Genomic DNA, 26,207 nt, shown 5'->3' with positions numbered 1-26,207 from the left:
TTATACTAAGTAATAGATCTTCAGATGTTTGATCAAATATTGAGGATATTGTACTCTGGTGGTTTCTGGAGTGTGGATCTTGATTAGAGTTTTTCAAATGCTAGCTAACTACTCCTGGAGTCTGTATTTCTTATTAGGGCAGTTCAGATATTAACTAACCACCTCTAGATAGAAATTAAAATGCCCACCTATATATTGCATAGTCTGTGAAGTAATTTAAATTAAAATGAAGACAATACAGTTGTTAAATTTGCAGGTTTATTTACTGGAATGAAAGCTCAATGGATGGGGAAGTGATTTACTCATATGATATACCCAGATCTATACAGCTCTAGATTCAAGAAATGTTGGAATAAATAAAGATTATCTGCCAACCCCTGTCCCTTCCCAGTTTTGCCTTCTTACTTCTCATTTTCTTCTATAACTTTCCTCCCCCTCTTTCTTCCTTCCTTCCTTCCTTTCTTCCTTCCTTCCGTCCTCCCTACTTCCCTCCCTCCCTCTCTTTCTTTCTTTTTTCTTTTTCTTTCTTCTTCCCTTTCTGTCTCTCTCTTGTCATCTTTCCCCCATCCTTTTTTTATTTATGCGGGAAAATCATGTGGCTTTTTCAGAGTTCTGACAGAATATTCTGCCATTGAAGACAAGAGTGTTTGAAGACTTGCTTTATCTTGATTTAATTGCTTTGAGGCTGTATTCTTTCCTTGTTTCCTAATCTGTAAAAGGAGATCAGCAGTGGTGCCTGTTTTAGTGGGTTGTTGTGAGAATTTGTGGAGTGTTCCCAGCATGCTTAATTCTCTCCCCATCCCACTTCTCATTTGGCCCTAGCCCTCATTTTACTAATTATTTAATTACTTTAATTTCCTCAGCATGATGTCATTTATTTATTTCTCCAGCTGATCTTGAGAAGGTGAAAATGTGGCATGTTCTTTGCTGGGTGTGTTGAGGTGGGTGGGACAGGAGATGACAGGCTGAGGAGAAGTACTTTGCACCCCTCATCTTTCTTTTCTGGTAGGATTCTCTTAGGCAAGCCAGTTAATCCTTTTCAGTTTTTGTTTTTCAGTCTATAAGAGGGAGTTATGATGTCAACCTCATATACGTGTCATGAGGATAAAATGAGATTGGTATATGTGAAAGACAGTTGACCCAGCCAGATAGATGCTCAACAAATGTTAATGGGATTGAATGATTCTTTCTAGCCAATTGTAACATCAGGGTTCAGCCAGGAAGCTGACCACCCTGAGCTACAGATAAAGGATTTATTACAGGAATTAAACCCTATTCAGTTGTGGGAGGTTGGGGAAATAAATGTCTGAAGCATGAGTTGGAAGATCACGGAAGACACCAACCAGTCAATCTGAAAACCAACCATGTCCAGCTGCCAAAGTGAGACGAAATGGGGAGTGGATGGAGAGGTTCTATGAGGAACTATTGCCTTTCTGGATCCATAGCCACATACCTGTTGATGAACTTGGGATCTCTTAAGCAGCAGGGTGAGCAGTCAGGAAGAAGTGCTCGACCTTGAGTGGAGGAGAGTGACAACAATATGGAACCTGCCAGTACTTGCGTCTGTCTGTCACCCACATCTAAGCCTGAAGGCCTTAGGGAATAATGGCGGCTATTTTATTTCTGCCTTTCAAATCTCACACAAATTCCAATTTTGACCAACTTTAACCCCATATAATATACAGGTGTAAGAATTTTGGTAAATGTAGTTTCAGCTTTATGAAGTTGACCCAGAAAAACCACCATCCCAATATTTTCAATTTTACAGCTAACCTCTTTTAGATATGATTTAAATTATCTTTTATTTTTAAAAAAATAACAGGAGTTACCCTGTAATCATGACCTTAAGTCTATGGAATTATAGGAGTAATAGTCTAGAGGGGTCAGACCCTTTACTTTGCACTTGAAATGCAATGTCCCATAAAAGGATTTTAAACCTAATCATATATTAGTTTCCTTACAAATGGGAAAGGAAGGTTTCATTGACTATAATTTGGGTTTAAATTTCAAGTAGATGCTACAATGACCTTATCCAGGGTCTTTCCAGTTTATTCATTTGTTATGTATCTCCTCCCACTAGATGTTACGTTTCATTGTCTATCTTGCCATCTCTTTTCTGAGTCTCTTGGGACTCCTGGCATACAAAGTCTGGACTCTCAAACCTATGCTTCTAGATTTCTAGTGAGTCCAGAACACTTGTAGTCTAAAGTATAGTTTAAAGACTAGAACAGTAAATGCCCGCTCTGATTTGTTGAGGAAAATAAGTGCTAAGGTTCTTAAGTATGTGAGGTTAAGTCCTTAAATTTATTTTTTTCTAATCCTTAATGTTTTCTTAAAATTTGCCTCCCTGGTGAGTGGCTCAGTTGGTTGAGCATCTGACTCTTGATCTCGGCTCAGGTCAAGATCTCATGGTTCATGAGACTGAGCCCTCTGTGGGGCTCTGAGCTGATGGTGCAGAGCCTGCTTGGGATTCTCTCTCTCTCTCTCTCTCTCTCTCTTCACCCCACCTTGCACGTGCTCTCTCTCTCTCTCTCTTTCTCAAAATAAATACATAAACATAAAAAAATAAAATTTGACTCTCTTACTCAATTCTAATAACATAACTGTGAGACCATTTACTTTAGGAATTCTGTGTAGTTTAAAGCATTAATCTTTCTTGTTAAGCAGCAGGGAATGAAAAGTTGAATAAGATGCCAGCATGGTCTCAAGAGATTTAAAATCTAGTGTGTCCTGGGGCCCTGAGTGGCTCAGTCGGTTAAGCGTCCAACTTCGGCTCAGGTCATGATCTCACGGTCTGTGAGTTTGAACCCTGCATTGGGCTCTGTGCTGACAGCTCCGGATTCTGTCTCTCCCTCTCCCTGTGCTCCTCCCTGACTTGTGCTCTCTTCGTGTCTCAAGAAAAGAAAAAAAAACAAAACACAAAAACAAAGCAAAACAAAAAAACCCGCTCCTTTCATTAAATAAACAAACAAACAAATAAATGAAAATAAAATAAAATCTGGTGTGTCTGGAGGGAGAGGGAGGAAAATGATAAAATAACTTCAAGAGCGAGTTTCTCTGGAGGAAAATATGGCCGGTGGCCAGTTCTTGGGGGAGAAGAGGGCAGAAATTGGGGGAGGCAACTAGAGAGGTGCCTTCAGGTGTCAGCCCATGTGGGAGTTCATTAAGCAAAGAGAGCAGCCAGGGTGTTTATTGCCAGTAGAGGAAACTCAAGATGTGACCGTTTTAATTTTTTAACCACCTGGTTGAGTGAATGGAGAAGTTTCATTCTTTTAACAAATTGAAATCTGACAAGAATGGACAGAGGAGAAGACAGAGAATAAGCAAAACAGACTGCGTTTGTGATTGTGAAAGGTAAATCTTTAAGGGAATGAAGTTTATTTGTAGCACCTCCGCTTACCTTCTGGGGTGCCTCTAGCACCCTTGGCCTGGGCTGTCAGTCGCCTTATGCTCTCTATGCTTGCTCTCTCTACCGTCATGCTGCACCTTGGCTCACCAGGACTCTCTTCCCCCCATTAACCTGTGCCTGTCATTGTCTTATTCTTTGGAGGCCCTGTATAATAGACTACTTCTTTACCCAGACATGACCATCATTCGAACACCTTACATTCATAGAGTTCCTTAAAGTTTGCTAAATGCTCATAAGTAAGTCACATCATTTGAATAACCTATTAGAGTGAATTAATATATTAATAAATCAGTCCCTCTAGGTAACATATTGATATATTAACAGGGAGCTTTTGGAAATAGCACACTGTAATTCCCCAAATACTTTAGTTTGCATAGTGTTGTATACTTTGGAAAGGGTTTTCACAATTTTTAAAAAAAATTTTGGTGTTTATTCTTGAGGGAGAGAGAGAGAGACAGAGTGTGAGGGGGGAGGGGCAGAGAGAGAGAGGGAGACACAGAATCTGAAGCAGGCTCCATCCAGGCTCTGTCTGATCTGTCAGCACAGGAGCCTGACGTGGGGCTCGAACCCATGAGCTGTGAGATCATAACCTGGGCCGAAGTCGGATGTTTAACCGACTGAGCCACACAGGTGCCCCTTTCACAATTGTTATTGAAAAGGTTCTAGAATGGTAGGAAGTGGGTCCTGGGACAGGCTGGCAGGGGAGAAATAAGGCAGAGAGGCCTTTGGGGCCATGGCCATCACATTCACAACTGAGGTAGCGCTATTGACATTTGTTGACCCCTGAGGCTGTACAGGGCACTACCTATGAGCAGCCAGACACGGCAGCTCTGTTTGTGGTCTTCAGTTCATTGCCCGGGTTCGTCTGCCTGTGTCCAAGACGATAGCTGAACCTGCTAGCCAGCAGTGACCAGGAGGGGTGGGCGGAGGGAATCCCACCCTACACTTCCCAGGAACGACCACCTAAGGCCCCCATCATTTACCCTTCTTCTCCAAATCCAGGAGCAGTTAGAAAACTATGCTTGGCAGAGAAGTTAAGTTTTTCTTCTCTATTTTCCTCCTCCTTCGAGTTACAATTAGAGCAGAGACCAGAGATTATAAAACCATACAGGGCCCCAAAGGATTTTTTTCCTTTTAAGATACAGTCCTGTCCTAGGCAGCTGTCATTTACAGCTCAGTTACTGCACTCATGTTGCCAAGAATCTGGAGACAGGCTGCTGCAATCTTCGGTTTCCCTGGTGAATTCGGAAGGTACCCCAGATGTAGTAGATCGAGTGCTGTGCACTGGCTTTCTGCTCCTCTTCTTGGCAATCTTTTACATCAAAGTAGTATTTCCAGGGCGTCTCGGTTCTTCTGCTAGAAACTCACTCTCTTGCTCTGACACTTCTGCGTTTGAGGTCCGGGAGGTCCGAATGGGCTCCCAAGGCTGCAGGATATGCCACTGGCTTAACAGGAAGTCCTCCGAAAGCGTGGCAATTTTACAGGAAAAAGAAATGAACATTTTGTTCATATTCATTTCACATATTTGCAATGTTAAGATTAATTATAAGCTTCGGAGAAATTCCATTACATTCCTAACCAACCAAACTATTCTAAAAGTATTATTGCTTGTGTCAGAGGTCATGTGGGTCAGCTGTTCCTGCTAACATTAGGTCCCTCTCCATTACTGTGTTTATGTTGGGTGGAAATTTCAAAAAGTTCCCAACTGCTTCTTCACATGCAAACGGATTTTGCCCCAGACTTCACAGGGACCCAAAGTAGATGGTAGAAGCAAGACTTTTAAAAGCATTTAGGCATTCCCGACTTCTCACTCCTCTCTTCGCGTAGGTAGGGGACACAGAGGCACGTGACTTCCTCTTATTCTGGGCCAGAGATGTGGAGACCCACAGAGATAATATGATAATTTAAGAAGCTTCTGGCAAATGAGTGCACACGTACCAGATGTTCCTCACAAATACTTAAGTGGAAGCTGTCCATAAAGACACTATTTGGAGGTGGCTTTGAAAGTTTGAAGGCAGTAGGGTCTGTGGTTCGTAGGAGCCTCACCTGCAGTGTCAGCCATCATACTCTTGGCCAGAAGGGAGATCCAGGCCTCCTCTCTCTGTCCCCAGCCATTTTCTTTGAACTGTACTCTAACATTCATTTCCTGCCCAAACTTAACAAATGGTTTGTACTGAGTATTACAGCTTAAAAATATGAAGATGTTATCTTAACCATCAATTTATGATGAACCTCTTAATATCATTATTTGTCATTGTAGTTAGTTACAGACGTGAGCTAATATTACATATGTGTGCATGCCTTGTGCTCTCACGCCAATAACTTTTTACTTTACGTTGTCACACTCACAGCCTGTCTGTCCACCTCACACCCAAACTGGACGTGAGGCCATTACAAACTATTATGCATAGAAAAATCTGGCAAGTTAAGTATTTTTCCTCAACCCACTTCTGTCATTGCATTTTATTTGCTGTTAGTGTTTATTATTTTTGGTTTTGGCTGTTGCATGATATCTTGATTTTTCCAAAATGATCCAAAGGCTTAAGAGTTTATGAAAGTATAAATATAATGATAACAATAGTTACATCAATACTATAACTCAGGATATATGAACAGACCTTCTCAAAATAGAATGTGAATAAAATGAACATACACTGCAAATGCCCATCAACTGGAATAAGAAAACCTATGGGAATGATGAAGACAGAAATCTCAGTATTATTAGAAAGCATGAAATTTGAATGTTAGTGGACTGACAACTTAATTTTCCCTAATACTTACTGTATTATCTGTTAAAAAAAAGTCAGGGCCCTGGGTGGCTCAGTGGGTTGAGTGTCAAACTCTTGGCTCAAGTCATGATCTCATGGTTTGTGGGACTAAGCACCATATTGTGCTCTGTGCTGATAGCACGGAGCCTGCTTGGGATTCTCTCTCCCCCTCTGTCTGCCCCTCCCCCCTTGTCTAAATAAATAAGTAACTTTAAAAAATAGTTTTTAAAAACAAAGTCATATAGAGGCATAAGGGTATTGTAGCTTTTGCGTATTTTTAAAACAGAGTGAAATAATATATCCACTAGGAATAATGTTAGCTGTATTTAAGAAATTAACTGCAAAATAACAGTGGCTCAAACAGAGAGAGATTAATTGTTACTTGGCAAAGAGTCTAGAGCAGGCAGTCTAGGTTTGGTATAGTGGGCCTGAGATGTCCTTAGAGCCTCTGGCTCTTTTCTTTATTTCACGAACTTAGTGTGTGGCTTCTGTTCTTTCAGTTACTTCATGGCCAAAAATGGCTGCCAGAGTTCCAGACATCACATTGTACTCCACCCAGCAAGAAAAAGTAAAGATAGATACATCTGTTCTCTTTCAAGGAGACTTCCCAGAGATCCTACACAAACACATTTATTTATATTTCCCTGACCAGAACTTAGTTACATGACCATGCTAGCTGCAAAGGAGGTAGGCAGGTAGTCATTCATCAGAGCAGCAGAGCAACCATCAAAAATTTGAGGTTCTGATACTAAAGAGGGAAGGGAGAAAAGGCATCACCTCACACTTCCTTCCACATATGACCTCCAAAGCAAATTAATCAATTTTCCAAGAATAAGAACAAAATGATGCTTTCTGGTATAATGCCAATAAATTTTGTTGCTAAAAGCAAAAAAGAGACCAAAATGGAAGAAAAATCACTTAAAGTAGCACTACTTGTGACAGAATGAGTATTTATGGCACAAATCACAAGAACCTTATAAAATGAGTCACAAAGGTCATGATAAATATCATGTGTAAGGGTTATTGGTAAAATCTCTTTATGAAATAGTTCTGTTGTATATTGCCCATTATCAGTGAAATATAATGTGAAGGGGAAATTACTATCATGAGTGCTTAATAATAGTAAACATTTTGCTTTCCAGTTCTAAAAAACCACTGATTTCAGAGTTTTATTTATTTATTAAACAAAATTTTTAATGTTAATTTTTTTGAGAGACAGAGCACGAGGTAGGGGCAGAGAGAAGAGGGAGACACAGAATCTGAAGCAGGCACCAGGCTCTGAGCTGTCAGCACAGAGCCCGACACAGGGCTCAAACCCACGTGAGAACCGTGAGATCATGACCTAAGCTGAAGTCAGACGCTTAACTGACTGAGCCACCCAGGCTCCCCAGGATTTCATAGTTTTAAAAATAGTTTCTGACATTTGCCATATTATATATGAGGGAAAATTGCTTGACACTTTTTTGTTTTATTTACTCCTGAAAACCTATGACCTAGGAGATTTTAATTCACTTAGTTAAATCACAACTTTGTTAAGTCATGATGTAAATGGGAAAATACCCACTGAGATTAGTTCTGAAGGAAGACCAGACATGTTTACAGCAAGTAAAAAGAGACTCACTGAAATCACTCACTGTTTTATTCACATGGAATATTTGGCAGCAAAGCAGGCCACAGGTTTTGATTTTAGAAGGAAGAGAAAAAGCCATTAATACAAATAGTGGTTACCTAGAGTATTACGTTCAATGTATTATGTAAAAAACTGGGCAGCAAGTGAAATCTCCTGATGGCAGGTAGAACACAGATAGCCTGGGGCATGTGGTGGTGGTGGTGCAATTGTTAAACATTTTAATAGTGGTGCACTTGGATGGTATGCAGCCAGCACCTTGACTTTGGCCTCATGAGACCCTCAGCAGAAAATCCAGTTACATCTTCCACAGTCCTACAGAACTGTGAGGTCATGGATGGGTGTTGTTTCAAGTGGTTAAATGTGTGGTAATTTTTTCTTATTCAATGACAAAAAACTAATACAATGTGTTCCAGAAGGTCAGAGTTAAACTCTAAGTTAAAGTCTCAGTGGCCCACAGCCTGAATGCAATTTTTAGGCTGATGGTCTGAAGCAAAAACTGGAACATTGTCTCTAGTGAGGGGCAGATTATTGTGTCTTACACTTCCCATTACTAGGAAAGAACACAGCATCTGATAGGAGTCTTTGATTTCTGGAAGCAGCAGACTGGGAATATTGATTCAGCCCTTTTCCAGGATGATCCATGAGATTGCCAGCACTATGTGGGTCTCAGAACAGAAAAGGGATCAGCAGTGGGTCCAGGCTGATGGGCCTTTCCATAATGGGTTTGACCCTTATTCCAAATATGTGCTTGCCTTTTCTGCCTATGGTGCCTTAGCCAGCGCCACTAACCAAGGGCTTAGGAAGAGTTTGATCCATAAACATGGGACCCAACATAAAATTGTATTGGACCAAGAGACCCATTATATAGCAAAGGAGGTGAGCAGTAGGCACGTGACCATGATATCTATGGTCCCGTCATATGTGCCCCCATCCACAGGCTGCTGGATTGACCAGAGCACTGGAAACGTCTGTTGAAGGTCTAGCTGATGTGCCATCTTGGAGAGGATGCCTTGTGCAGAGAAACACTATCCTTTAAGATGTAGTGTACACCTCAAATTATTAAATATTATATGCTGCCGTGTTTTTAAGCTGTAGAGAACATGGGTCCAGGAAACAAGGGGTGAAAATAGCAGCAACCCTGCTTACCATTTCATCCAGTGGCCCCTTTAGAGAGTTTGTGCTTCCCTTCCTCACAGCAATGAATTCTGACACTTTATCATCTTGGTTCTTAGAGGGGTTATGGGTCCACTGAAGAAAACAGTAAGATCCTATTAAGGTAATAACAAGATTAAGCACTTACTTGGTTACTTCAAAGGTCTTGTCTTAAGAGACCAGCATACAAGGAAAGTAGTCACCATACCGGCAAGAATAATTAAATGTGACCATCAGGTAGAGGTTGAAAGCCAGGGAAGTATATATTTGGCATTCGGGTGATCCACTTTTGCTGCTCTTGGTAAGTGCCAATTCTGCTGATTAAGTGTGGTAGCTACTACTGCCTGAGAAGGTCGTGGCCACCAGTGGCCCATCGCCTCTTTTGTTCAGAAAATGTGTCCGTGTCATCTCAGCAGCCTAGCCCCCTAGACCAGCAGAGGTGTTAGTGGAGGGCAAAGAGAGTCCAGAATAGATGGTGGAGGACAGGCAGGGTGAGTTTGTTACAGCCTCAAGGTCCGGTGCAATGGCAGGGTTGGTATTTTTTCCCACTAAGCTTCTCCTGTGAGATTCTCCCAGGAAGAGAGACCAAACAGAATACTGGAGATTTTCTCCCAGTATTTACTATATGCAGCTAGTGGCTCCAAGTGGAGCGAGGAGTTGTCTACAAAGGATGCCTCTGTGTCACCGGATCCCCCACCAGGTCAGTTCATTCACTCCTCCAGCTGGTAGGAGTGTTGGTGGCAGATAGCTCTAGCTGAGTTCCTCTTCTGGAACGTTCTATAGGCTAGAGAGAGCTGTCTTGCCTAAAGTTATGCAGAGGAGAACCTGCAATTAATACCCCAATTTGAGACTGCTCTGCAGTATCATTTTAGCCCCAGAGCTCCCTGTGGGATTGGCTGGGACCTTTGCTGCAATGGTACTGTAATTCCAGTATACCCTCTGCCCAGTCCCGCTTCCTTCTTCCCTCTCAGGCGTTGACCTCTATGTAAATCACCCCCCAATAAACCTCTTGTATACAAATCTCTGTCTTGGAGCATGATTTTGGGGTTTATGACCTGTGACAGAAGGTTGGTGCCAAGTTATATCCCACTAGAAATATTTGGTATAATAGTTACATCACAAAATTTCTGCTATTGGATACCTTGGGTGTTTAAAGATGGGGATTCGGTTTTTGTGGTCTAAATGCATTATGCAAAATGGTGCGCTGGTTTTATTTAGAATTTTAAAAAATACTAACAAAGTACTAACTAAAAAAACTAACATTTGAAAATAATCTAAAACGTCTGAGGCACGAAGATGGTTGGACCCAGTCTTTACATGTCATCTAGACCAATGACCATTTCTTTTTTTTTTTTTTTTCTTTTGCCTTTCCTACCTCTTTTACATGGTGCACAGCAGGGGATTTTGAAGTATGCTGGCCTTGTTTACCATCCAGTGAGACACTATTTTGTCCTCCAATCTCCCAAATTCCTAGAAGAGCCAATTCATAAAACTGGGCTGGAAATATGTTAAATATAAATAGGCTTTTTATTAGAGGACCATAAACATATTTCATGACTTCTCTTTGTTTGTTTAAGCTTTTCAAGCTTGTGACTTCAGATTTTCCAAGGCTGGGCTATTTTCTCTGGATGCATATTTCAGGACAAAATGTGCAGGCATAGCACTCAGCATCCATGGCCCTGCACTGGGATCCCCTTCAGACTGACAAAAACTTCAACTTTTATCTGACTTCATTTGGAAAGATTAAATACACGTAAGGATATTTGGAAACCTTTGCAGAAGCCAGAAATACTTTAATAATGCACCAAACTGCTACTGACATTTAAAAACCTGATTATGCAAAGAACTTCATCTCTGGGACACGGAATTACCTACTTCCCAAAAATAACTCCTCTTTTTCCAGCTCAGAGAGAGGCGATGTTAGTAGGATTAGTTAACAGACCAGAATCCCCATTTTGAGCAAAGACATCAGATGTAATTAATGGAATACTTGGAAAGAGACACCACTTGGGATGACTTAACCTGAGAAGTGCAGTCTTTACAGGCTTATCTTAAGTTAACACTTTAACCATACTGAACACATTTGGTCTTTATGCATACCTAACAGCTGAAGCTGATGTGCTTTTCGAATGGACTTAAGTCAATGCAAATAATTAGTGATGACAATGTGGTATGCTGATTTGAAAGGTGAAGAAAGCGTTTGATGATGTGAATTCATGACTGGCTAAAGATAAGCTCTTCAACTAAGCTATACATTCTTCTTATTCATAGGTATTGGTTGCCACCTTTAAAAACTCTTACAGACAGAGCTTGGGAAACCATCAAGAAAAGAAAATAAGTGGTGTAAAGGATTCAGAAAGATGACAACGGGCTGGCAAATTTCAGATTTCAGGGGAAGCTGGAAGAGCTGATCTAAGATGCGGAAGGCGGCGCTCGAGTAGTTGGCTGATATCTTTGAAGATGAAGGCATGGAGGAGGGCACTTGTGGGGATGAACACTGGGTGTTATATGGAAACCAACTTGACAATAAACTATTTAAAAAAGAAGAAGATGAAGGCAACGATTTAAGATCTGTGTTTCATGGTTTTGAAAAGGGAGCAGTAGACGACTGTAAGGGAAGTTACCTTTGAAACTCCTCCCTGAGATTGACCACTCATTCATGCTCATTAACTCATCAATGGAAAATTTTGCCCCATGTGAATCATATTTGAACATATCTGGGTCCCTAGAGCAATGACAGCTGTTGATTCTGATTACAAGGAAACCTACCAGGAAACGAGGCACCTTCAGTCCATATTTTGCTGGACTTACATTTTCAGGAACCAAAAAGTTAGCTTCTGCCCACCCCCCAGGTATTTTCAAATATAGATTTATACTGTGTGTCTGGTTTTACATATTAAATATGTATTTGTCAAAGTGTGTATCCAAAGTGAGTGGTTTTGCTTTTTATGATTAGTATTTGGCATTTTAATGATATGAAACAAGCTTTCAGGAATAAAACTTGAAGAGTCAACATGGGACTCTTTGCTGTCATCCAGAGACTATTGTAAATCATGCGTCAGCAATATCTGCATTTCTAACTCCAGTTTGCCATTCCTTCTGAGACACAGAAAAGGAAGAGCAGAGATGGGGATTAATGGTTTTTGAGCACTATGCATAAAGGATCTCATTTAGTCTTCATAAACATAATTGCCAAGAAATTATTGCCGTCTACATTTTTTTAGGTGAGGAATGGGAGGCTCAGGGAGATGAGGTAACATGCCTGGGGTCTTTAAAGTGTGTGATTGAGACTGAGGCTTAACTGCAGGTTTATTTTCTATGCTGCTTTTACCAATAATCTATTCTACAAGAAGATAAAGATAATAGCATTAAATTACTAATTTGAAAGTAACTATTGTGACTTTTACTTTGTTTTATCCCAAAATAAATCTAGCTCAGTGCTGGGTACTGTAAATGACCAATAGGGGTACATGAGGAAATGGATAAAGCATGAAATTTGGCACTGTAGCACCCAGGCTTCAGACCCAATTCCCAGGGCTTCCCAGATTCACCACTAACCACATATGTACCCTCAGCTAAGTCAGCTTCCTCAGATAGTAAAATGGAGATAGTAATACTTATATTAGGGTGATTGTGGGGATTAATTGAGTTGATGCTAGTAAACCTCTTAGAATAGTGTCTGGTACATAGTAAGTTCTCAGTGGATATTAATTTGTATTATGATTGATCAGACAGATTACCATATTGTAGGCATGTGAACCTGAGAAACCTTCTTTTCCTCATTTGTAAAATATGGAAACCTCCTTTATCTTATATGACTATTATATTTAGCAAACATATACTTTTATAGTCTTTGGTCTGTGCTTTGTTCTCTTCAGGTCTTAATTTACTTAACTTTCTTAACAGGCCACAATGCATATGCCATTCTGACCCCCATTTTACAGATGAAGAAACTGAGGACCCAAGAGGTTAAATATTGTCTTCAAGGCAATACAGCTGGTAATTGGCTGAAGTGAGATTCGAACGCAGACACTCTAGCTCTAGAGTCTGAGTTTGTAATGCCTAATCCGAGCCACAGCTGCGGTGAAATAACATTCGTAAAGCATCTGTCCAGTTCCTGGCAAACAGTAGAGGCTTGGTGGCTGTCAGCTCCTCTCCCATTTTCTCAGTATATACCTTTGGAAATTGTCGTGGGGTGCAATCTATGCATTTATCAGGGGGCCAGCGTGCTTCCCGAAGACGCCCATGTTTGCGTAATAGCGGCGTCCCTATACTCTTTCGGGGCACCAAATGATATGTGAACATACCTGATTAGGCCCATCCTGGACCATCCTTTCTGCTGCAACGCAGGAGTTCAAGGAAGCAGGACATCAACTTGCACTTAATGCGTGTGCAGTGATCTCCCGTAGGGCAGCTGTCGGTGATAACAGTGCAGAGCAGAGCGGCCGGAGGGCAGAGCTGATATTTCTAATGACAGAGAACAAGCACTGGAGGTAGGCAGCCAAAGGGATGGCGCCTGACTGTAGCGTGCACCCCACCCCCACCCCCAGCTGCGGGCCGGGTTCCTTGCTGAAGATGCTTGGAGAATTTCAGATGAGGCAGTCTGTACTGTGTAGGACTGTGCCACGAAATCACCCCTGGATGATGTCATCCACTGAAGGATTTGTAGCATCCTTTACTCCCAGACACGAAATGCTGGTAACTCCACCAGTCATGGCAACAACTGAAAACCAGAACCAGAATATGTTGCCACACATTGCTACCCGTGGGTAAGAGGTGGTGGTATCAGCCCTGTTGAGAACCGCTCCCTGTCGGGCCTTGGCGTTGACCTGGGATTATGAGTAGAAAACTGCTTCTTCCACCACCTTACTGCTCAATATCAGGGGACAGCGGGGGCCCCTAACATCAGCACCACCTGGAGCTTATTACAAACGCAGATTCTCACCTCTCCTCCCCGACCTATGAATCACAAGCTGCGTTTTTTAATAGACTTTATTTTTTAATTTATTTTATTTTTAATGTTTTATTTATTTCTGAGAGAGAGAGAGAGAGAGAGATAGCGTGAGCAGGGGAGGGTCAGAGAGACAGGGAGACACGGAATCTGAAGCAGGCTCCAGGCTCTGAGCTAGCTGTCAGCACAGAGCCTGACTCAGGGCCCGAACCCACAAACCATGAGATCATGATCTGAGCCAAAGTCGGGTGCTTACCTGATTGAGCCACTCAGGCGCTCCTGTTTATTTATTTATTTTTAATATTTATTTATTTATTTTTGAGAGAGACAGAGAGCACAAGCAGGGGAGGTGCAGAGAGAGAGAGACATAGAATCCAACGCAGGCTCCTGGCTCTGAGCTGTCAGCACAGAGCTTGAAATGGGGCTGGAACCCACGAGATCACGACCGGAGCCCAAGTCAGAAGCTTAACAGACTGAGCCACCCAGACACTGCAGAAGCTGCGTTTTAATGAGCCTTCCAGTGATCTGTGTACACGCTAAAGTTTGAGAAGCACCATCATCTAGATAGAACATGGGCTTTGGAGTAAGAAGGTCCAGAGCTGAAATCAAGATTCTGCCTCTTACTAGCTCCGTAACCATGGGAAGTTCACTTAGCCTTTCTGAGCTTCAATTTTCTGGTCTCTAAAAGAACCGAAGCCCTTCTTCATCATGTAGGCACTTAACAGGCATTCAACAAATGTCATTTCCCTTCTGCCCTTCTCTCTTCCATCAGGGAACAGTCAGGAAGACCAGTTAGACTCCTTGTGAACCTTAGGGAATTATTACCAAAGGAAATTGTGGCAAGATGACTACAGGATGATATTTTCTCTCCCCGCTCCCTCCTCACTCTCCGCTTGCTTTCTGCAGTGAGAGTTACAATAGTCACCAGGTTCCAGCTGAGGCATCACTGGGCCCTGACAAATATTAGAAGCAATGGCTGATCTGGGCGCGTCTAGGGTGGGGGGAAGCCAGTATCCTTGGCTCAAATGGGACAGTTAGGAAGAACAAATAAGATTTCTAAGATAAAATCTGGGACTAACGGCAAAGGATGGATCTTCAAAGGAACAGCCCAGAGGGCAAGTTCAGGTCCAAGAAATTCATTAGGCACATGGTAGGGGAATGAGGATCAGAGAGATCTCTGGGAATGGGGAAGATGAAACCAAACTTGTCAGGACACTCTCAGATCTTTTTACTACATCCTGTTCCGCGCTCCCAGTGTACCCTTAAACTACCAAGGTACCCATCACTCTGGGTGGAGTCACTGTTTTATTTTTAGACTGTTTTATTATTAGCTTGAAAGCATTTTGAGGATGAATATTCTTTTATTTTATTTTTCAGGACATTCCATTTCATTTTATTTTAGTCTATTTTTTATTTTTTAATGTTTTATTTATTTTTGAGAGAGAGAGGTAGAGACAGCGTGAGCAGGGGAGGGTCAGAGAGAGAGGGAGACACAAAATCTGAAGCAGGCTCCAGGCTCTGAGCTGGCTGTCAACACAGAGCCTGACGTGGGGCTCGAGCCCACGAACCGTGAGATCATGACCTGAGCCGAAGTCGGACGCTTAACCGACTGAGCCACCCAGGTGCCCCTCTATTTTTTTTTTTTTTTTTTTTTGAGAGAGAACAAGTGGGGAGAGGGCCAGAGGAGGGGGAGAGATAGAGGATGAATATTCTTTTAGGGATCATGTCTGCTTTCACTTGCTTATACATGTAGAATGTATATATGAATACTGTTTATTGAGTGGCGAATGAATGAATGAATGAATGAATGAATGAAATTTTTGCTTCCAAAGCTACAGTTCCACCACAGTCTATTCCTTAGTGGAATCCGTGGGACCTTTAAGAGAGGCTCTCAATGAACAGGTGCTTCTCTGTTGATCTCTAGTCCCATATGTCTCTACCAGGTAGCAGCCTGGGTTTCTCACAGCCCCTTCTCCTCTTACAGCTAGTGTCCTAAGCACAGAGGAGGAACCGAGGGGAAAGGATACAAAGCGAGGCAGAATCTCTAGCTTACCAGTTCTCCTGGGTCTGTGGTTTTTGACTCTGGTTGGACTGAGAGCCTGTTATTCTCCAGGGAACCAGCTGCCTCAGTTTCCAGGAGATTATGGAGGCTTAGGAAAGAGTGATTTGACTTTTTTTTTTTTTTTTTTGGAAGAGCCACCTGTCAGCTCCCTGGATAGCTAGGATGTCAGTCCCTAAAGGAGCTAGTTCAGGAACTTACCTGAACTAATGGGGGCATTGAAATTGGCCCTGGGGAGACAGACCTAAAATCCAGCCTCTCCATTCTAGAGAAGAGACCAACAGCCAGGTATTGCTGGGAGCCCTTGGGAGGGTAGAGGTGAAGGCAAAGGCTTCGAGGCTGTGCCTCCATGATTAGGGATGCTTAGTGAGCTTGGCTGCTTTCCAGAAATGGATATTCTGAAGGAGAGAGCACAGCCCCTCATGCAGCCCCTGGACCTCAGGATTGAAGATGAATTGCCATTGGGGATTACTCATCCTGTAAGTTAAATGTATGTCATTTCATCGCATACTAGCTCCACAGCTTGTTATCATGGCTCAGCAAGACCATCTGCAGCCAGGCGTTTCCTCACAGGGGACACAACCGAGAGGGAGTGTGGATTGGTGGGATGTGGAGGGAGGAAGGGCCGGTGGAACTTTGAAAGGAAATCTGGCTCTTACGTCCCCCCTCTCTTCCTAGCAGATTCTTTTTTTTTTTTTTTTTTATCAAGTTCTGGCTTTCTCAAGAATGCATTATTCTCCTCAGAAGACCCCAAGCAGAGATGAAGGGCAGGGAGGAGTTGGTAGGCAGATGGGGGTGTGGAATGACCCAGGGCTCTGCATGCAGCAACATAAGTGCTGAGAATGGTTTTGAACCCCTTCTCTACCCTTTTTTTCCTTCTATTTGGTGGGGGGTGGTGTGAGGATGAGGTAGGCAGGAGGGATGGGGATGAAGAGAGAAAAGAGCAAGGAAAGTAAGGAAAGGAGAGTATTTGGCACCTATGTACCACATGGGCATCTCTCTCCCTCATGTTCATTTGTTCGTAGTGTCGAGTTCAGTAGCGCCCTTTTGTCTCCAGTCCCCAAGCTTTACTCACATTTTGGCAGAAGGTTTGAGTCACTGCGCCACGTAAAGACTCGTGACCACATGGGATGTTGGTTAAGGACAAAGGAACATGCAAAGTCTAGTGGAAGAAGGAAGTTCTCAATACCGACACGGTCTAGTGATCAGTTGTAGAAAGGAAGTCTTTGGTAACTATGCGTACTCTCTTCCTTGATTTGACACATCTCTATATCTAACTGCCTATCTATCTCTATTTAATCTACCTACCATCTCTCTATCTGTATTTGTATTCATCAGTTCCTCTTCTCTCCTTCATCCCCACCATCCCCCTCCACACACCTTATCCAATATGAGGTGGTTAATCCTATAAATTGGCATATAAGTCATTGGCCATCAAAGGAAGATTGCATCTGGACTAGGAGTAAATGTTCCTAGAGCTCAAGCCACACGTGGGATACTGTGTCTTTCTTTTTAGGGGGCAGGTGAGCGTACCCTTAGTTGTGTAAGGGACAGTTCCATCACCTTAATGATGTTGTTGCTGTCCTTTGGGGGAAGTTCTAATCCGGAGTGAGGAGGGTGGACTGTGCTCATTTATATTCAGCTCAGCGTCCTTACCACCTTGTCTAAGGTCTCCTTTGCAGGACAGAGGGGAAGCCAGGAACCACATTTCTTTCAGTTCCCTTTCCTGCAGGGTTCTGGCCAGAGCTTGTCCATGAGAGGCTCTCACATGAGATAGGAAAGATGGAAAAAAGGGAAAGCCATTCTCCGAAACCATCGCTGTCAGGTGTGGGGGTAGCCGAGGCTCCCCAGTGAGCTCTTAAGAACCCCCTGCCTCACTGCTGGAGCCTGAGACAGTGCCTGCCTCCCAGAGACCCAAGAATTTCAGCAGTTCTACCTGCGATGGCTCCCCTACCCGTTTCTCTTCCTGCTCTTGCAAAGTCTGTGCGAGACTCTGATTTCTATGTGAAATCCTTAGCTCTGTGTTAAGAGTTTCATGTATGTTCCAGGAATGCACAGAGAAGTGTTTGTTGTTTTCCCTGACGAAGGCCTGTTGCAGGCCTCCCGTGTCCTGGTACGGGGGCCAGGGGTGAGCACTGGTCTCTCACACCACCTGACAGCCCCTGGCATCTGACGGGCTTGGACTTTTCAGCACTTCGCCCAGCAGTGTTTGCTGCGGTGAATTCTGTCCAAGTGCCAAGGCAGACACGGCTAGCGGGAGAACAGAAGGGTCAGCCTGGAGTCCGCTGCTGTTGGGCTGGAGGTCGTCAGGAGGGTGACCTTGTCTGGAAGCACCAGAATCTGGACAGAGGCAGCACAGAGTCTCCGGGGCCAGGTGCCCTCAGCAGGGACCCCTCTGGCGACTCTAGAAGCCTCCCTTCAGGGAGGCCTTGCTTCTGGGGTGGGTGCCCAGCCTTGGCCCCACTGGACTGAAACCCGCATGTCTGGCCGAGATATGTGCAGGAAACTCTGGCACCGAGTGAGGGCTCTGTGGAAGTGGTCAGGCGCAGAGACTCTGGGGTCCGACTGCTGGCACCTGAATTCTGCTCCACCACTTGCTAGCTGTGTGGCCTTGGGCAAGTTCCGACCCCTTTGGCCCTTAGTTTTCTCATCAGTACAATGGGGATACTGTATTAATAATACCCACCTCCTAGGGATGTTAATCCATGTAAAGTACTTGGGACAGTATCTGGGCTCATAGTTAAGTGTTATGTGACAATAAGCTATTATTACGGGGATACCGAGGAAAGACAAGCTAGTGACAATGGAACAAGAGGGCAGGAGGGGGAGACATTCCGAGGGTAGACTCTCTAGCCCACGCTGCTGTGGACTCACATCGGTTTGTCACTAAACTCTGGGAGATGGTGGGGCCTGTGTTCGTGCTCTAACAGAAGGGGGTAGGGGGAGGCCCTCTCTTCCTTGGCAGAGAACACAGCTCAGCAGGGCAGCATGAAAGGTGACAGTGCCTGGCAGGGGGCACGTGCTTGGGAACTGACTGGGCTTGCTCTGGGCCACGTGCCAGACCTAAAATAGCTGAGGGGGGACTTCACAAGGGGTGGGTGGAAGGGCCCAATTTTAGTAGAAGGTGTGATAGTCTTAGGAGCTGGGTTTTATATTTAGATCAGAAACCAGTCCCTTGAGTGGAAAATAACCAATGGCTCTGGCGACAGACCGACCTGGTTTGAATTCCACTTCTGCCACTGACTAAACTGTAAATATCTGGTGAGCAGGGGCCATCTTATTCATCGCTGAGTACATGGAAGGAGGCAGCACAAGCGTGAGTGCATTGAGTATCCTAGAACCTCAGTTTCCACATCTGTAAGATGTGGAGAGTGTAGTGGATGCTAAGTTGATGCAAGGATTACATTAGACAAGGCCCACAGGTACTACATTCCTTCTCCTTTATAGTAAATATTCAGTATCTTAAAATAGGAACACAATACATTTCTTGCCTTCAACGGATTAATGCTGCTTTAGTGCTGTAAATGGAGTCCATTCTATACTTGTCAAGGATTAAATGATTCTTTGAGAGAGACAATCATACTTCTTACAGGCATTTTCCCAATTTGATCATTGGTTTTCCATGGTCATTTATGACTCCATGCTTTCTGACAAACATCAAAATATAACCAGCTATGGATGAGTAGGTATTACTTAATTTTGGGAGGGTAAAAGATTACAGAGAGGTTACTAAACACTTGAAACATATTATGATCTGACTTGGAAAAGCTAGAATATAAGAAAATATATTGACTTGGACCCAATAATTAATAATATGTAAACACTCCCCATTAGGCCTTTTCTTTCCATGCACATTCAAAGTGCTTTCTGACCAATTCTATTCAGGCAAGCTTGGGATCATGGACTCCTTACTTGCTCTTGTGCCCACAGAGGGCCTCAAAAAATGACTGAATCATCTACAGGAAAGGGTCTGTTTAATGTTTGGTTCTCTTTTTTCTTCTAGACTCTTCCCAGTCAGTCCTCCACGTTGTGCCACTGGAAACCAGGCACCTGATCTCATTAAATCTGACCTTAAGTTTCAAATCATCAGATGAACTTGCTCCAGCTTGCAGGTGGTTCCCTTCCTCTCCTATTGCCAAGTGCATGCGTTTTGTTGTTGCTCTTTTCTTCAGAATCGGAATAATCTTTGGTAGCTTCTGAGGGTTGATAAGTCTATTCTGAATGATTGAACTGCTTGCTATTAACTGTCAGGATGGGTATGAAGGACTTAATTTTTTTGAAGGAGAACCAGCAAGTATCAAATGTACTGCTAATGTCAAATATGCCTTAATAGGACTTGATTCTGTCTCACTGCCTACTTACTGAATTAAAGTGTTTATTTTTACATCTGTTTTATAAGACGTGGTGTATTGTTGAGAGCAAAATCACCCCTTAGAAAGTTTCATTTCTGACACTCTTCAATTCTGTTCCAAGATCAGAGAAAGCTTCCTGCGGCGCAGAAAATATTATTTATTGATGTGGGATAAATTTTCTTTAAGAACAAGTCAAGGCTACTTAATATGAGCATATGAACTGGATGGCTTGAAAAATAAAACATATCAAAACGTGAATCACCACTGTCAGATGCAGGCTTTTAACAACTTTAATTGATATCATTAGTATGCAATATGTCTTACAACAAATGTAGGTACAATGACATCAAATATCAAAGAAGTTGTACATCTTTCCATCTTTAAATGATGTTGGCTAACTCACCCCAAGAAAGCAAGCTGGCATTGATCTTTTGGTTAGCACTATTACCAGTATCAACTAGCACTTTAGAATCAAAGTTGAAACGGTACATTCATTTGCCAACAAGAGGTTAAAGGCAAGGAAGGTGAATCAACGTGCAAATCAACATGGCCCAGTTGCAAAATTCATATCCCATAGGTGAGGGATTGAACCATGCATCCTTGCAAGCAAGATGAAATCAAACCAAAATCAACTCCGTAAAGAAACCCAGAAGAACTTCGGGATGGTGAAGGCCAGAGGTCTACTGCTGTTAGTGCTTAGGTATCCATACTGCGTTACCCTAACCTCCTGGATCCTGACTCAGTGGTCCGGGAGACCTATGCCCTGGGACATCTTTTCATTTAGAGACAGAAACCATTCTTCTGGTCCCGGGCACAGCTAACCCTGCAGTCAGTCAGCTGCACTGGGGGTAGCTCAGAGCTTGGACGGCTGCCTGATGTGGCTACGATACAGCTGTCGCTTGATAGATTTAAGTAAAAACAACACACCAAGTATAACAACAAACAAGAAACTGAAACTGAGATCACTTATATGTCTGCGTAATACTTAAAATGTCTATAAATATTTTTCTCCAGAAACTGAAAACACTAGACATCGTTTCATTAATCCTCACAACACATTTGTGAGGTAGTGTGGGGCGAGGTCAATAGGAAAGCGTCACCCTCATTTAAGACATGAAGACAGACATCCAGGGAGGGCAGGAGACTTCGCTGGGGCTGGGAGAAAAGGAAACAAAGTTGAATCCCACTGTTTATCATCTGCAGTCTGTGGTCTAGAAGAGGCTGCTTGCCTCTCTCCTGCTCTGACATTCTATCACTTTACTGACTAGTCGTATGAAATGTGTTGCTTTAGATCCACTGAACTATTTCCCTTGGGTAGATCTGAATGGACTCTCTCTGACATATAGGACTCAATTACCAGCATGTATTTCAGGTGTGTGTGCGTGTGCATGTGCGTGTGCGTGTGTGTGTTAAGCAACCTGTGTTGAATACAGTTGTTCAAATTCTTTGGCCAACTCAGAAAAAATGCACTTGGCAAAATAAGGTTCAACCTATAGATATTTTATACGGACATAACACGGAGTGTTAAAGAGTTTTTATGGGAAGCTGTCACCTTGCCAAATATATCTTCCTGAGGTCCAGGTATCTCTCTTTGCTGTAAGGATTTGGAAGTTAACAGGAGAAACAAACCCACCAATTGCTCTTGAACAACAGAAGACTTTGGTAAGGACAGATGCTTACTGAGTCCGTGCTCAGTCAGCATTTCCTGGGAAGAGGTTGGTCCCTCTGACCCAGTATTTATGACTGAAGCCTTAGCCAGAAAAGCACCTCTTTAAAGGTGTTTCATGGACATTTAGTCAAAATGTTTGTGGCTGAGGGAGAAAATAAAAGGGGTATCTGTTTTTACTGAATTGTCCTTTGCTACCCTGAGTGCCTATAGGACTTTATAAAGGGCATGAGGGTAGGGAAGAGAGACCACTATTCAGGCCCATCACGGCCAGAGGGGGTACCTTGGGTCATCCCTGGCCATTTTGCGAAGAATGTCCACATTTGTTGTTGTTTTTTAAATCAGCGATATCAGAATTCCTGGCAGTCTACTTCTCATTGCATATTTCTGTTGCAAAATACCTCTGGGGGTTGCTCATTCTCCTCGGACATGGAAGGAGCTCATGAATAATTTCCTTGGGGGTGCGGGGCAGCAGGCTGAGGAAGGCGGCACCCCCCTAGCATCTCTGAATAGCATGGCGACAATGGTTTTCGTGTCAGTACCTGCTGGGCCACAGCGAGGGGCAGGCTGAGCTGAGGGTCAGGTTTCTGGAAACCGAACAGAGCCATGGCAGCAGGTCCAAGTTCAGAAATAAAAACGGATCGGGGCGCCTGGGTGGCTTAGTCGGTTGGGCGTCCGACTTTCGCTTAGGTCATGATCTCGCGGTTCGTGGGTTCGAGCCCCGCGTCGGGCTCTGTGCTGACTGCCAGCTCAGAGCCTGGAGCCTATTTCGGGGTCTGTGTCTCCCTCTCTCTCTGACCTTCCCCTGCTCATGCTGTCTCTCTCTCTCTCTCTCCTAGAAATAAAAAAAAAAAAAAAAAAAAGAAATAAAAACGGATCCTGTTTGTTTCAAGTTCCTGAAAACACTGCAGGACAATAGAACGCATTCTGAAACAGGACCCAGTGTGTGTTTCCTGATCCACGGAAGCTTCCTACTCCAATCGGGACATGAGATGCAGTTTGCTAACGTCAGGTGTGAACGGGAGGACAGAGTTCTAGCCACGAAATAAAGCCATCCGGAGAACACACAGACACCCGCCGACAGCCACACCAACCCATCAGCCAACAATCGAAATACATTTAGATAACAATTTAACAAGCCATTTCATTTAGTTAAAACTAAGAAAGTAATGCTAATCTGGCATTAGCTAACAGTGTCTTGTTACAATGGGCATCTCAGTAAATCAGGGTTTCTCAAACTCAGCACTGTTGACGTTTTGGGCCAGAGGATTCCTTGTTGTGGTGGGCTAGCCTGTGCACCAAAGGATGTTTAGCGCCTCCGTGGCCTCTCCCTACTGGGGACACCCCCAAGTCGTGACACTCAAAAATGTCACGAGACATTTTTAAGTGTTTCCGGGGGGAAACAAAATTGTCTGCCAGTTGAGAACCACTGCAGTAAGTGGATGTCCGCAAACACGGTCTATTCTTTTTCAAAATTCGAGTGGTAGGATTTTGAGACCGTATACCCAAGAGTGCTCATTAACTAAAGGGCAGAATTAGTGAGGTAAGTGTAGGGGAGGAACACATGGATTAATCATGGTGTCTGCTTCCTATGGAATCGCCTCCCTGAACAACTGCAGGTAGACTAATGCCTTGACACTTAAAAAAAAAAAAGTTTAGAGCCATTAGCCGACAGACAGGGAGGCAGTGAGCCAGCTGTTTTGTGGGTATGAAGCAAGGATTCCAGAGGCTCCTCCAGCAGTGGGCGACTCTGTTAGTTACTGAGGGCAGATTCTGAGTTTCCCTAACGCGGCATTCAGTGCCTGTCTGCTCCCAGGCTGCCCTACTGCCCCACCGCTCGCCCACTCACGCACACATGCTCCCCCTTTCTCTTGGATAACTCATCTCACAGCTGTCTCCGTGGAGAGCCCGGGGGCCCAGCCACAGCTGACTAGAAAGAACATCCTTAGCAGACGTGGGTGGCCTGGGGGGAGAGAACAAGGTAGAGGGCACGCTGAGCTCTGACACCAACGTGGCCCCTCGGTCCCTCGGCTTGCTGGCCGCCTCCAGGGCACCTTCTAGTTTCCTCTTCCATTAACTGGGCAGTTAAGAAGCTGGGATCCAGCTTGTAGAGCCGAGCAGGCACCTGTCAGATACACCTGGGTAAAACAGAGATTAAAAGGGAACCCCAGCAGTCCCTGCTTCCTCACCTGCAGGGTGAAATCCTCCCGGGACTCATTTCCTTGCCTCTTCATGAGATTTAATTTCCTAACTAAAAGTTTAAGAAATACCACAAACAAAAAGTCCCTCCCCTCCCAGTAAACCAACCCCCCCCCCCACACACACAAACCAACTCAATGCCTGGCCTCAGTCCCTCCTCCGTGGCTCCTGTGGTGGGTACAGGAGCCTCCACCGTGGTGGTCTGGCCCGCGGCTCCCGCTCCAGGTTGGCCCAGTTCAGTGGCAAATAAGCCTCCACTCACCTTTCAACAATGATTCTTTTTGTACCAGAAAGGGCAAGTTACAGCAGCCAGAGGAGGGGGCAGGAAAACAAAACAATCCAACCAACAAAACAAGGGCTTAAGATTGTCGCTCGATGCGCATCAGGTACTTGTGTTAACTCTACTGGGAAAGCACTTATAAATAAAGAACAGTCTCTTCATCCCAGCCGCGTTCCTTCGTTAGGAGTCGTCGTACAGAGGGTTGTTGTAGTTTCCCCAGGAGCCGTAGTCGTGATCGTCCAAAAGCCTTCCGTAGGAGGAATGCCTGGCGGAGGGAGGAGAGGGCTGCCATTACTTGGAGCAGCTGCCATGTGGGCTAGCGGGGCCCCGGCAGCCTGAGCAGCGGAGGCCCCCAGGACCCGCGTGAGGGGAGACAGGATGCTTGCACCACCAGCCACGGAAGCCTCAGTCCACAAACCCCTGGGAGTTACCACTGCTCACCGGGGAGCCCAGCTGGCACCTTCCACTGAGGTCAGCTGGGTCCTTGGCCCTCCCCTTGACCTTATTTTTTCTGGGGAAATTGAGTCTCCAGCTGGAGGAGGAGGGGGACCCATTCCTAGGGCTACTTAATAAGTAATGGGCAAGGGAACGTTGCATTCCGGGCATTTCACTTTAGTCCTGGACTCAATTTCCCCGGAAAAAATAATGACACCACTGTTGCTCTCTCCACCCCTCGTGACTGGCATAAGGTGTTTTACCATCTACAAAATGCTTCTGTGTTCCACTGGTACTTGAGGGTCCTCAAAATAAGGCCATGGGCCAGGTACTGCTTATTTTTTTGTTGGGGAAAAGTTCTCCCTCAGAGCTGTTCACTGATGTGCACAGAAGTCACCCAGCTGAGCTGTGCATCAGATTCCCACCCTGGATCCTGTGCTCTGAGCTCAGCTTCCTGGAGTCTGATTAGCACCCTCAGTTCAATGGCAATATGGGTTCAACTGGCTTTGGTGGGTCATTCTGGGAACCTGTCTCACAATCAACATTATTTCTGTAAGAAACTGAAATCAGATAGTGATCACTCCTCTGTTTAAAACCTTGGAGTGGCGGGGTGCCTGCGTGGCTAAGTTGGCTAAGCGTCTGACTCTGGCTCAGGTCGTGATCTTGAGGTTCATGGGTTCGAGCCCCGCATCAGGCTGTCTGTTGTCGGCACAGAGCCTGCTTCGGATCCTCTGTCTCCCTCTCTCTCTGTCTCCCTCTGTACCTCCCCAGCTTCTGCTCTCTCTCAAAAATAAATAAATATTAAAAAAAAATCAACTTGACAATAAACTATTAAAAATATAAAAAATAAAACAACAATAACAACAACCTTGGAATGGGTCCTCATCTCACAGAGTAAAAGCCAAAGTTATTACAATGGTGTCAAAGCCCTTCAAGATCTGGCCCCTGTCACTTTTCTGAGCACATCAGCGACTACTCCAGTCCTTGTTCTTTCTGCTCCAATCATGGGTCCTTGCTCCTCCGCATCATGTCTGGCACACACTTGCCTCAGGGCCTTTGCATGTACCATTCCCTCAGCTTGGAATAGCTGTCCCCCAGGTCTCCACACGGCTCATTCCTTCATCTCTGTCAAGTCTTTGCACAAATGTCACCTTCCCAGTGCGGCCTTCCTTAAGAACTCTTTAACTTGCAATTCCCACCCCCAGCACTCCTAGCTTGATTTTCTCATAGGACTCATCACCTTCTAACATACTATATAATTTATTTGTTTATATTGTTATTGCCACCTCCCCTGACTAAACTGTAA

General features: G+C 44.1%; 1 protein-coding gene across 1 annotated transcript in view; it reads right to left on the bottom strand.

The window, feature by feature from the left end:
* Positions 1–23,110: 23,110 nt before the first annotated feature.
* The window catches only part of PARM1 (prostate androgen-regulated mucin-like protein 1), a 107,725-nt gene continuing 104,628 nt past the window's right edge, over positions 23,111–26,207 (bottom strand). Inside the window, exon 4 of the mRNA XM_039230979.1 lies at positions 23,111–24,731. Coding sequence (XP_039086910.1) covers positions 24,647–24,731 — 85 coding nt within the window. The 3' untranslated portion in view covers positions 23,111–24,646. The remainder of the gene's footprint in view (positions 24,732–26,207) is intronic.

The sequence above is a fragment of the Hyaena hyaena genome, unplaced genomic scaffold, assembly GCF_003009895.1.
Source record: "Hyaena hyaena isolate Hyena2069 unplaced genomic scaffold, ASM300989v1 scaffold_54, whole genome shotgun sequence".
NCBI lineage: Eukaryota > Metazoa > Chordata > Mammalia > Carnivora > Hyaenidae > Hyaena > Hyaena hyaena.
The sequence above is the reverse complement of the archived record's forward strand: the minus strand, read 5'-3'. Positions and strand labels throughout refer to the sequence as shown.